Raw genomic sequence first — 13,305 nt, forward strand, 5'->3', positions numbered from 1 at the left:
TCAGAATAATTTTTTTTCTCTTTCCTTTCTTCTTCATAATCTCACGACGACCCGAGATTTATCCGGTGACCCTTTGGAATAAATAAATGAGTTCAAACTAGACTTTGACCAGCTACAACAGCACTATATAAAAATGTTAACACCTTGTAAATGAAATCCAAACATCCACACCGAAAACCCCAAAGCTGAACAGGACTTTAATAAAGGTTTCATCATTGTAACATTAATATTAACACGTGACACTGAACAGAAAATACCACCAAAAAAAATACAAAATATACAAAAAACATTAAAAGCATGTTGGTCTTTCAGCTGTTGCCTTTGAGGATCCGTGGTATTAAAGGAAGAGTGTGTTTCCTGTGGATTCCAGGGTTCCAGGAGTAAAAGTCAGTGTCCAGATTGTCCCCAAACTGGGTATGTAGCGGCAGCCCACCCTGTCCCACAGTGAGGGCGGGAGGGAGGGGGGAGTCATAGGGAGGCAGACAGTGACACAATCACTGACAGACTGTTCCTCCTCTATTTACCTCTCTGCCTCTCTTTATCCCAGGACCCATCGATCAGCGTGGGAGGAGTTCAGCTGCACCGACTCGCTGCTCTCTCCACCCTCGTGCTGAGGAACCCACACATCACACGCAAATAGGTTAAAGAGGGATAATACTGCAAAAAAATATATATATATTGACCAGGAATTTCTTTCATTAATTACACCAATTTTTTTTTAATTTTCTTTAAAGAAATGAAAGAAATCTGTAATTAAGGTCAGCACAGAAGACGTCACACATGTAAAAAACATTTTTAAAGATTAAATCAGTGGTGATTTTCCCTTTAAACTTCTAACATGGTTTCATTTGAATAATTAAAATTATTCACAATTTTACTCCCTCTTGTCTGAGCATTTAGTTGCACGGGAATTTGATGTATTTTCAATATGTATTTTTAATACACCATCAAACTCCAATTTTTAATGGTTAAAACCACTCACTGAACCAAACCCCTCCAAAAATGTGACTGAATTAGTTTCACGACAACTATTTTTGTTTTGTGCGTACTTGTCGTAGAGAAGAAAACTGGAGGCCTGACTGAAGCTGAGACTAAGTGAAGTCGGACTTAATAAACAGGATTAAAAACTCAACCGTACACTTTAAATCTGAGTGAAAGTGAACACATGAAGTAACACTTTGCTCGATAACGCGTACCCACACCTTTTTGGCGATGGCCCGGAGTTTCCCCAGCAGTGACGGTTTCTGGGTGTAGACCACATCATCGTCAGGCTCCTCCCCCTCCACCAGGGCACAGCTGTCTGCAGCTGGCAGCTCACACTCCTTGTTGGCGGTCATCACCAGACGGGAGTACTTGTACTCCAGCCTGGACCACAGGGGGATTAAGTCACATCTTTAACAGCAGACAGCGTTCAGCCGGATATTTCACTCAGCTCAACTGTCACGTCCAGTTTTTTTTTAATTCATACGTCAAAAGCTTTGTATTATTACAACATTTTGTTTTGTAAAATATTGACGGATTTTTTGTCAGTAATTGCTAACTATTAAATTGTTTTCTACAATTGAGTAAAAAAAAACAACAATTCCCCACAAGAGAAAACAAATCTTTAAAAAAAAAATTAATTCTAGAAAAATTAGCTTTTTTTCCCTTCAAAATATCAAAATTTTACAAAACGTTTTGTTCTTGAAATATCAAATATCTATATAAAAGTTATTTTTGCAATGTTAGTAATAATCAATAACTTGTTCTCCTAAATTTGTAACCATAATCTCATAATATTAAATCTATTCCCACCAAATCATCTGACTTTTTTTTTTTTTTTTCTTAAACTGTCAACAACGCGCTTTCATGGCTGACTCCGCCTTCACTTCCTTCAGACCCCAAAAGAATCGGATCCTTCGCTGCCGCTGAAAAACAGACGCCGACATCTTCACCTTTGAACGACACTTCACTGTGACGTCGGTCCGGTTGCATCCTCACCTCTTGTTCTTCTTCCAGAAATAGCAGGTGAGGGAGATGAGCAGCACGGCCATGAAGGTGCCGCCTCCGACCCCGACCTTCAGCCACAGCGCGATGTCGTCGCAGGGGGCGGAGCTCCGAGAAGGCAGCGACAGACCTTTGGTGCACAACTTGGGCTCATTCCACACGTAAAGGGTTTCCTGTTTGAGATGGAGGGTGTTTCAGAAATGATTCGTCTGAACACGAAGCAGCAGCAGATTCGAGGTGTTTCCTGCGTTACCTGAACGCCTCCCCGACACGCGCCCTCGATCCGGTGGTAGTCGTCCTCGGTGCAGCGCGGACAGGCGGCGGCGCTCTCCCACAGGAAGTGAAACGTGCATCCGTTGCATGTTCCTGCAGGACAGGAGCTGCGCGTGCGCACGCACACACGCACACACACACACACACACACACACACACACACACACACACACACACACACACACACACACACACACACACACACACACACACACACACACACACACAGGTAAGTCACAGAGTTTTTTTTCATTGTCTTACATGATCTAATATGTGACACATTTGGATATGAAATCCGTAAACATGCGATTTGTGATCGTCTAAAGTCTGCAAGCAAAACACAGAAATAGCTGCAACGATAAATCAGGTTTTTTTTTTCAGTTTCAGCAACTTCACAACTGTTTGTCTCTTTTTTTCTATTGTGACAGCTGTGTATATATATTTTATAGACAATTCAACAAAATCAAATCTAAGAAAACACATAACAAAATGGAGCTTTTTTTGGTGTTTTAAAAAACTACATTTTTAAAACAGAAAATATCTGGCAGATAATCAAAAGGGATCATTAGTTGCGGCCCTAAATTCAGCCGAACTAGCCAAAGTATTAAAAATGAAACTTCGGATTATAAAACGATCCCATCCTGACTCACGTACCCGGGCACCGAGAGCTCCCCTCGCTCCGACTTCTGCGGGTTACAGCGAACGGTGATGACGGAGCTCCGCCCCTGGTCGCATGAAGCCGTCGCCTGCGTCGACCTGAAGGAAAACAAAAGCGCAGTCAGGACTTAAAACACAACAAAAACATGCCAACACCGCCTCCGTCTTTCGTTCTGTACCTGTAGAAGAAGTTGATGTCGGGAACGTCCTGCGAGTTTTCCGGGAACAGATCCGGTTTGGCGTTTACGCCGTTGAAAACAGAGTCGACCGTCGCTCCTCAAAAAAAAACAAGGACAGACACGTCGAAGCAGTTTTAACTGGCTGTTAATCACAGATCATTATTATTATTATTATTATTATATTAACATTTAATGAGTGTCACACCGATGAACGTGTCAGCGAGGCTGATGGACTGGGAGGAAATGGCCATCCTGAAGCCCCGCCCATCTGCTGGGATGATGGTTGATTGGCAGATGAAGCTGTCCACCGAGTTGACGAACTGAGTCGCCTCGGTCTGGTCGTCTTTGCTGGACACGTCGGTGACGTTATCGGTGCAGACGGCGGCTCTCCTCCCCTGAGAGGACGCGCACACAGCATGAAAATCAGTCTGTCCGTTGCTATAGTTACGACGGCTATTTCACACCAGGTGTAAAAAAAAACAACAACTAAAAACTGATTTGTTTTCCACTGCGGGATCTTCAAAACAAGATAATTTGCCACGACGTCAGGAGGGTAAATAAATAATATAATGTACATATAACACGTTAAAAAATAAAGAAGGAATCCAACATTAAAATTCAGTTACCTCGTGGCCACACAGGCTGATGTTGAACAGGTGGAGGTACTTTGTGCCTTTGGAGGTGAAGCTCGGCCCGATGGTCAGCGAGGCCGCGTCGCTCAGCGGGCTGAGGTCAAAGGTCAGCGTGCGGTTGTTCTCAGTGTGGGTGAAGGAGCAGTCGCTGTAGCAGCGGGAGTGTTCCTGAAAGAGAAGGAAACACCTGGAAATTATTGTTGTTTCCGTGACAACAACGACTCATAAAGAATGAGGCGGGTTTTTGAAGTCAACAGCGGGTCTCTCCACCTTGTTGCTGATACTTCCTGGTCCACACGCGACACACGTGTCCTGGCCGAAGGTGTGTCGCCCGGACAGGTGTGTGTTGGGGGGGCACTCCCGGCACCGGTTGGTCTCCCTGTCGATGTAGAAGCCGGCGGGGCAGGGGACGCAGGAGGAGCTGGCCCGCTGGGAGTTCTGGGGTACCAGAGCGCAGGCCCGGCACGCCGACGCCACGCCGTCCAGGGCGTTGGTCACAGTGATGGAGTAGAGCTTCACCATGTCACCGACGTACCGACGCACCTGCGGACGAAACCGAGATCATTTCACTTCCATAGTTTGCTGCAGGGCTTTTATCCTTCAACAACGCAGCTCATATGAATTAGGGCCCGAGCACCGATGGTGAAGAGGTCACAGCGTCCTTTGAAAAGGGACTAAAGGAACATTTCTGTGTTGTTCACTCACGTCGACGGCGTGGTTGGTCCTCTGGAAGGCCCACGTGTACATGACGGAGGCGTCCCTAGTCATGCTGTGTGAGTACGACTGCTTCCCCTTACTGCCCTCCCACGACTCCACCACCGTGGTGGTCTTCCTGTTCACGTCCTGCAGGCGGAGGACGGGGGGTGGAGGACAAACACACACACACACACACACACGGGTCGTCATGCCGAACGGTAAATATGCGGTAACGCTGTAATGAGCTGCAGCAACGCGACCGCTCCGCCTCGCTGGGGAGCTGCGTCACCTAATTACTACCTTCTGCTGAGAACAAACACACACCATCATGAAGTAGAGCTCGCAGTCGGCCGAGCAGATGGTCTCGAACACAAAGGTTATCTGGCCAAACTCGCCGCCAGTCATCCCTGCGAGCGACGCTGGGACTCTGCCACGCAAAACACACACACACACACACACACACACACACACACACACACACACACACACACACACACACACACACACACACACACACACACACACACACACACACACACAGGCAGAGATTTAGTCCTCTGAACACCATCGCACACGCAAACTACTTCCTACAAAATACTGTTGCTGAGACGGCTCAGAGATGCTGACAGGATTTGATTTTCCTCTTTCTGTTGTGTCTAAATTTGAAATTTAAATCTCGCTGAAAACAAGCAGATCTTCCCGGGCGGTCGCCTCGCTGGCTCACGGACTCACTTGAAGCCGGGAACGTGCAAGCTGAGGATGAGGTAGTCGTTGTCCGAGCTGCCCGCTCCGCTGCGGACGTGGTCCCCCGCCACCTCCCATCCTGACGAACACACATATTAACACACTATTGATTATTATTATTTCTATATTCAGTGCGGAGACACCATTAAAACGAAATCCGTCACATTTCATAACGACCGGATCGGAGATCGTCTCCTTCGTGCTCACCGTTCATGCTGTCGCATTTGGAGTTGCCCACGTTGAAGCAGGAAGTCTTCATGTTGGAGGGCAGCACGTTCCACCATTTGTACTCGTAGCCGCGGACCGATTCTGTTCCTGCGGGGCACTCGACGCACGCTGGCACGCACGCAAAGAAAACAGAAAAAAAAAAAAAAATCATTTAGAGACGACAACGTTCATTTACCAACGCGGCTGTTTGCACAAGAAGCCAGCTTTCAGCTGCGGATCATCCGGTTGGGTTGATCTCAAACAAATGTCATTCATACCGATCATTATGGGACCAGATGGAGAGGCTTTCTGAGCCGCAACTGTTGACAGTGCGAGGGAGTGTAAAAGGAAGTGGGGACTTCCAGGAGAGAATAAAGAGGGATTTCAAGTGCGAGAGATTATTGACAGAAAGTTAATACGCTTTTATTTTGATAATGAATCATTCCTTTGTGTGGATATTTTTCGGTTCCAGGTTCTCAAACGCAAAGATTGTTTACTTTTGTTATATTTGATGTGATGTTTTTTTTTGCCTATTACAATGGATAAAATATGTACGTGTGCACCAACAATATACACAAAATATATCCAAGTAGGTGTTTGATTCTGTTTTCCTACTGCTTTGTAAATTTGTATATATATATTTTTAAATATATATACATATATTTAAAAATTAAAAACACAATTTAGTTGTTTATCCATAAAATAACATATGATAAAGGGGCAACTAACTTCATTTGTCAAACTGCCTGAACGGGAAGCAACAATGAAAGAAAAAGAAAAACCGCAGATTCAGAGCTCTGAGCTGGTTGCCGCGGTAACAGCAGCGGACAGGTGCGGACAGGTGCGGACAGGCAGACTCACTGTGGGTGCCGTTGGAGTGTGTTCCAGGTGGGCAGGGCAGGCAGGTGTTGCCGTTGCTGTTGTAGTAGCCCGGGTTGCAGGGCGGGCACGGCTCCCTCCGCCCCGTCGGCGGCAGCTCCGCCGCCCCCGTCACGTTCTCCACGCAGATCTTTGGCTCCACCCACCGATGCAGCACCTGCGTCTGTAACACAGGTTTATTGTTAATAAAGGTGGGAGGGAAGGGGGGGGAGCAAAACAACACAAACATCAGCATCAACAACTGAGAGACGAGTTCATTCTTTTGTTTCCTGTCGGTCGTCACTCTTACTCAGCACATTTAGACACGTCACTCAAAACCCGCCAAGGTCACGCGTGACTGCCAGCGGACAGACGACGGGTCGAATGACGTGCAAAGTGTCCACGAAGCTCTTCACCGCTTCCCTTCCTACTGTTTCTGATACCTTATCCTGAAAGAGCCGGCGAACATTATGATCCGTGTGAAGGGTGACGTCCTGTGTGTGTGTGTGTGTGTGTGTGTGTGTGTGTGTGTGTGTGTGTGTGTGTGTGTGTGTGTGTGTGTGTGTGTGTGTGTGTGTGTGTGTGTGTGTGTGTGTGTGTGTGTGTGTGTCCTTGTGGAGGTAAAAAAAAAAAAAAAAAAAAGTGTGTGTTCTGTGAAACATGAAACGGGGACTCGGCTGACCTTCCCGTCGCTGTCGCAGGCCGTGTGGATCTGGAAGAAGTCCTTCTCTGAACACGGCGGCCTCACTTTACATTCGGCCCATCCTTCATCTGCGAGAGGAGAGAGAAGCACGATGAGACGCGACACACGCACACGCACACGCACACACACACGGTTTAAATTGTCAATCTGCTCCATTTATTCCAGCGCTTAAACACAACCTGTTATTGTTTATATGCAGATTGTGCAAATCTGAATCCAGTTTACTCGTCTTGGTTTCAGTTCGTTACCAGTAAGAACAGAATTCTGACGGATCTTGAGGCTAAATTAGTTTCGTTTGAATTATTTTCATCTTCTTATTTGTAAAATATAACAAAAGTAATTTTTCGTAGATCCTGACTGATTTGTAAAACTTGTTGTTTAGTTATCTTTAATGATTTCAGTGATGTTTATCGTTGAAAATGGTCTTTATGTGTCTTGAATTAATTGCTCATTCTACCTGTAAAATTCCCTGCTTATGTAAATATCTATCACAACTGACAATAACAAAACATTTAAGGGATTTGAACCTAATTTCCGCCCATTTTATTCTCAAATATTTGCATGACATTAGCCTAAAGAAATCCCTTAATAGTCAGGCAGGATTTCTGTCTTGGTGAACATCAGTAACGTTGTTTACCTGCATTTTTCTTTGTTGTTTCTAACTATAAGCAGCCAATAGAACCAAATAGAAGAACGTTAGCGAGTAAGCGGGCAGCTACTTCTACGTCGCACAATCACCCGGTTACAATCTGATAATCTGACTGGTCTCCATGGCGTCTCCGTGGCGCCGGGACGTCCTGCGTACGTACGTGAGTAGAGGTGTTCGGGGCACGACGTGCAGGAAGACGCCCCCTTCACGGAGAACGTGTTGCTGGGACACGGCTGGCAGGACGAGGAGCCGGCGGTCGGGCTGAACCAACCGGGCCGGCACGGAAAGCACTCCGACGTGTAGGCGACACCTGGACGAATAGTGACAACAACAACAACAACAACAACAACACACACACACACACACAAAAGTAATCTGAATTGGTAGAAGTCCAGTACTTTTCTTTTTCTGATTTCTTCAAACCTAAAACGCCCTTTTCGAACGTAACAGCAGCACAGTTCAGTCCTCGCGTGTCTCGTTGTGCGTTTGAAGTGCGGTACCTTCGATCTGGATGTTCTTGAGCAGCACCGGTTTGACCATCTTCCCTCCCACCAGGATCCCGGTGGTTCTCCAGTACAGGATGTTCGTACCGGACTTCAGGCTCACCTGAAACACAGATACACACACACAGTGATGTACACACAACTCACAATAGTGCACCACCACGCGCACGCACACGCACACACACACACACACACACACACACACACACACACACACACACACACACACACACACACGCGTGCAGAGGCCGCACCGTAGACTCACTGTGTGTGTGTTCCACTCTCCGTTGCTGGTGACTTTTATCCACTTCTGGTCGTCGGTCTGGGCCATTTCCTGGCACTGCTCGTTCTGGACCTGAGCACATGTTCACGCCGGAGGTCATTATGAGGACACGATAAAAGAGCTGCTGTGCCTCAACAGAAACATGCCGTTCAACCAGTTTAGATGCGCATCTAAAGTGTTTGGATAAAAGCTAACAGGTACACAGGAATGTGTTTAAGCACCAGAATCGCAGGAAATAAAACCATATTTACAGAGTGCAAAGAGGCACATCCAGATATACTGAACCATCAGAGCAACATCATCGGTGCTTACGTAGAACTCAAAGAAGATGTTGTTGTCGGGGTACTGGTAGGTGAAGGACACGGATCCCAGCTTCTCCAGATGGACGGCGTAGACCAGAGACACCGTGCACTCGTCGCGGTTGGACTCCAGGTACACGCCCTGCGGCGTCCACGAGGAGCTGCAACCACGACAAAAAAAAAACACCGCGATAAGTGTACTTCAAGTTGGGTTATGTAGTGGAGTTTTAATACGTCCGCAGTGCTTCGGTGTTGTCCGTGTCACCTGTTGCAGGCCTGGATGTCCTCTACGGTCGGCCCGGGGTCGAGGAAGCTGGCCAGGCTGCTGAAACCTGCGGGGACGGCGTCCCATTGGTCGAAGCGGAGGCCGCTGCCCAGAGAGTAAGAACCGGCCGCGCACGGCGTGCAATGCTGCGTGGACATCTCCAGAAACTTCCCCGCCGGACAGGAGAAAGCTGAAGGAGAGAGAGAGAGAGAGAGAGAGAGAGAGAGAGGTCATCGTTGGCACGTGAACACACACACACACACACACACACACACACACACACACACACACACACACACACACACACACACACACACACACACACACACACAGCGGGTATGAACACACTCGGCCTGTAACTCACAGCAGTCGGTTCCTCTGGTGGGAGGCGGCAGGCCTGAGCAGGAACCTGGACTGCGGGGGATGGCGACCCGCCATCGGGACCCGGTGCTGTCACACTCCGTGTACTGGTAGTAGTAGTGTGTCTGCAGAACACACACACACACACACACACACACACACACACACACACACACACACACACACACACACACACACACACACACACACACACACACACACACACACACACACACACACACACACACACACACACACACACAAAGCTGTGTTCAGACAGTCGTCACTCCCACAGGATGAAGCCCGTCGACTGAGGATACAGCGTGATAATCCCGCTTTCCATAATGAAATAACAAAACACAGAAACGCTCCGTAAATATTTACAAAATTCGAACAAACGCACAACACTACGTGTGATTTTAAATTTTAACTGACAACGCTGTATTTGCATCTTTACCACAAAACAATACCGTGTCCCCGAAATGTCCCGCCGTTAAGAGCACGATGCTGCGTGACTCCGCGTGAAACAAAAGCCGGTCGGGTTTTTCAAGGGTAAAAGCGGTGGCTGACCCCGATCTCCATGGCAACCAACTGCTGGACCACTAATGGTCCATTAGGACCATCATCTTTTTTTCCCAGAGCTGCTGCTGGTTGTGACATCACGCTGTGACCTCCCTCGAACGGTCATTCACTATTTTGTCAGAAACAACTAATAATAAAAGCTTTTAACCTTCAACAGAAACACGACGCCGTCTACGGCTAAAGTATGTTCAGAGTTGTTTTATTGGATTATTTTTAATTTAATAAACTGAATTCACCAGATTTGATTCCCCCCAGCTGCTTTGGACCATGTTTGCTTGGATTACTTATTTTTCTACTATATTGCACATCGTATCGCCTCATATCTTATTTCTCCTTCGCTTTGATGACTTTTCAAAATATTTGCATTTTAGAAAAATCCTCCATTCAATGTGTTTAGTACAAAATAAATAAATGTGGATTATTAAGCTCCATTTTGTGCAGGCGTTGAGGTTTTGCTGTTGCTAATCATGAGGATTTGCCACTTGTCTTTGTCTTCTATGATAATAAATGTTATATCTTTATGTTTAAGAAACGCCGCTGGGCATTTTTTTTGGACTATTTCCAATATCAAACATGAAAAGAAAAAAAAGCATTCCGGAAATTCATCAGTAATCGGAAATAATAATAAGCTGCACAACACAAACCCATAAGTAGGGAAACGCTTTGTACTTTTAATTCAACTTCATTTGAGTCCAAAGCTCGTCTCTGGCAGATCCTCTGTCTCCTCCCCCGAACCTGCTGTTCAGCCGGTCACAAGCTAATTAAACTGGATCTACTGGACTGACCTCCCATGTGAAGCAGTGACACCGACAGAGATGCTTCTTGGACGCAGGCTGTGTGTGTGTGTGTGTGTGTGTGTGTGTGTGTGTGTGTGTGTGTGTGTGTGTGTGTGTGTGTGTGTGTGTGTGTGTGTGTGTGTGTGTGTGTGTGCAGTAAAGATAAGCCTGACAATCACTGCGCCGCATACGAACATACAATCTGTTTATTTGCCACGTAACAACCTGCGCTGGCATTCACCTGCTGTCTGTGTGTGTGTGTGTGTGTGTGTGTGTGTGTGTGTGTGTGTGTGTGTGTGTGTGTGTGTGTGTGTGTGTGTGTGTGTGTGTCAACACGAAAGGCTAATGTGTTGACAGAGGGGTGGGGGCGGGGGGGCAGGGGGGAAGGGGATGAGATTGATAAAAAGGACACGGGCTAATGTGCTTCGCTGGTCTCCCGGGTGACTCACGCTGGTTGTCATGGAGACTGATGGGAAGAAGAGAGGAAGAGGGGGGACAGGGGATAAAATTCAGCGCCACAACGAGCCGTCCTCCCGAGTCAGGAAACTGCAGAAGTGACGGTTTTTAGGATTTGGACGGGACCCGGACATGAAAGATGGACATTAATCTTTCTGGTTTGACGCAAATAACGAACGATATTATTTACTGAAGGCCCCAAAAAAAAAACCAACCTCTCCTAAAACGTCCAAAGAAATTGACAAAATTCATGCTCTGTTTCGTGTCGTTTTGTACTTTTTGTATACATCAGTTCCCGTTAGACTATTGTTTGTTTAGTTTACTCTGTTTTACACCATCTGCCTTAATGCTGCAGTGTGTTTCATTTAACCGTGATAATAAAGCTGAATTTCACTTCATGTAAATATTGATAACTCCTTCATGCAGGGCGTGTTTTTTATTAATTCATTAATTAATTGTTTAATCGCTGTGTCTGTTCATTAAGGGTAAAACTACAATCAGCAGGAAACAGATGTTATATAAATCCGGTCAATTATTTTATTTTTTAAATCCATAATAAAACAAGAAACTTATCTTTAAGTTATGTACAATAAAGTAAACAATAAAGGTAACTAGAGAGACAGTATTTAGAATAGTTTTGATGCCTTCGAGAATTAATTTAGCCTTTAATGAAATGTTAAGTTACACATTGTCTTATCTGTAAAAAAAACGTTTATTTAATTTTATTAACTGTAATTATGCAGCAGTTTGCATCTTCAAAAGGTATTTTTAGCCTCTTAGCTTAGTAAAAAAAACAAAACAAGAAACATCTAATCGCTCTCAAAATCCATCTAGTGCACAAAAAATAAGTCTTTTTTTTTTATTTTTTTAAATGCAATTTAAGCTGCTGTGATTTCCTGCCCCGCCAGTTTGAGATCCATCCAGGGAGACAGCAGCGCCCGGTTCTCTCCTCCTCCTCCTCCCCTCCTCCTCGGCGGGTAATCCCGGGCCGCGTTAACCGGCGAGAGGCCGCTCAGAGGCGGGATGGAGGCCAGCGGACGGGCTTCATCTCGTTAAGAACCGCGTTTTAAGCCGATCGCGTAGATCCAGACCCCGCTGAGAAAACTGCGAAGCCGGTAAACGACTTGCGGTGAACCGCGTTCTCCTTCGTGCGCACGGAAGGAGCCTCATCTGGATGTTTAATTCCTGCACGCATGTCCATTTTGTTTACTTGTTGTCGCATTTAAAATAGACGATAAACAATAACAACAACAACAACAACAAATACCCCCCCTCCGTTTAAAAAGACCCCGATTTTTGGTGTTTTTTTTGGGGGTGTTTTTTTTAAAAGCAACATCGACCACACTGCACGTTTGAAGTGGCTTTTAGGATATTAGGAGGTATTGATAGTAATGATGGTAATAAATAGTAAAGACGCTCACCTTATCGCACGGCCGCAAGTCTCCGTCGGCCGACGCCGATGATGTGTGAGCGGTGATGAAGAGTAAAAGGCAACGGGTGAACCAGGAGACCCGCACCTGCTCCCTCATCCTCGGCTCGGATCACCAGCAGCCGGCTGTCCGCTGCCCGGAGCCACGAACGTGAAACAGGCCGAGCGGTGAAGCGCCTGTACGGGGGTCCCTGTTATTGACGCGCCTGCCTGCCAGCCTGTCTCACCCCCTCCTCCCCCTCTTCCACCCGCAACCGCTGTCACCACCGCAGTCTAACGAAGACACTTCCGGTCCCGGCTTTTCAAATTAAAACTACCCTGCCAGAATTGGTGTTGGAGGGGGTCGATCACAAAGAGAAGCAAAGCAATGACGCAGACTGGAAACGATCACAAACTGCAGCAGAATGACACTGAAAGATGCAAATCAAATCCAAAATGAAAAAAAAAGAAGCAAACTGAGATGCAAAGAGAAGCAAAAGAACCTGAAAGAGATTTAAATAGGTCATAATGGAAAATTTGACCAAAAGGAGATCATAATAAAACCACCTCAAACTAGGAGCGAAGGACTGATAAGACACACAGAAGGACAGCAAACAAAAAGACTATTGTTTAAAAACGTCTGCAAAGAGATTTGAAGTGACTGAAACCAATGAATTGAAACCAGTGCAGCATAAAATGACCAGTACGAGATGCAGGATAACTGCAAACATTACCACAATAAGACACAAACTGACTTTAAAACGATGTACAAAACAAGGAGAGAGACGC

At 46.1% G+C, this 13,305-nt stretch overlaps 1 protein-coding gene across 1 annotated transcript; it reads right to left on the reverse strand.

Moving 5' to 3' along the window:
* Positions 1 to 181: 181 nt before the first annotated feature.
* On the reverse strand, positions 182 to 12,792 carry LOC138621981 (endosome/lysosome-associated apoptosis and autophagy regulator family member 2-like). The gene is made up of 22 exons (XM_069700421.1): positions 12,530 to 12,792; positions 9,299 to 9,419; positions 8,935 to 9,124; positions 8,683 to 8,830; positions 8,353 to 8,442; positions 8,085 to 8,190; positions 7,745 to 7,894; positions 6,915 to 7,003; positions 6,236 to 6,416; positions 5,375 to 5,503; positions 5,156 to 5,246; positions 4,748 to 4,850; positions 4,433 to 4,570; positions 3,998 to 4,270; positions 3,722 to 3,895; positions 3,301 to 3,490; positions 3,096 to 3,192; positions 2,914 to 3,015; positions 2,240 to 2,366; positions 1,981 to 2,159; positions 1,203 to 1,365; positions 182 to 610 (listed from the first exon to the last, which is right to left on the reverse strand). Exons 1-22 carry the CDS (start codon positions 12,635 to 12,637, stop codon positions 539 to 541), a joined length of 3,021 nt encoding a protein of 1,006 aa, XP_069556522.1. The 5' UTR covers positions 12,638 to 12,792; the 3' UTR covers positions 182 to 538.
* Between the last annotated feature and the right edge of the window lie 513 nt (positions 12,793 to 13,305).

This window comes from Brachyistius frenatus, unplaced genomic scaffold, assembly GCF_029030835.1.
Source record: "Brachyistius frenatus isolate BFR_SWC_R1_liver_20210118 unplaced genomic scaffold, ASM2903083v1 Contig_33, whole genome shotgun sequence".
In the NCBI taxonomy this organism is placed as follows: domain Eukaryota; kingdom Metazoa; phylum Chordata; class Actinopteri; family Embiotocidae; genus Brachyistius; species Brachyistius frenatus.

Coding starts and splice junctions, on each gene's coding strand:
- LOC138621981 (XM_069700421.1), bottom strand. CDS start 12,637: ATGAGGGAGCAGGTGCGGGTCTCCTGGTTCACCCGTTGCCTTTTACTC. Junction 9,125..9,298: donor CACCAGAGGAACCGACTGCT/GTGAGTTACAGG, acceptor TCTCTCCTTCAG/CTTTCTCCTGTCCGGCGGGG. Junction 1,366..1,980: donor TTCTGGAAGAAGAACAAGAG/GTGAGGATGCAA, acceptor CCTGTGGTCCAG/GCTGGAGTACAAGTACTCCC.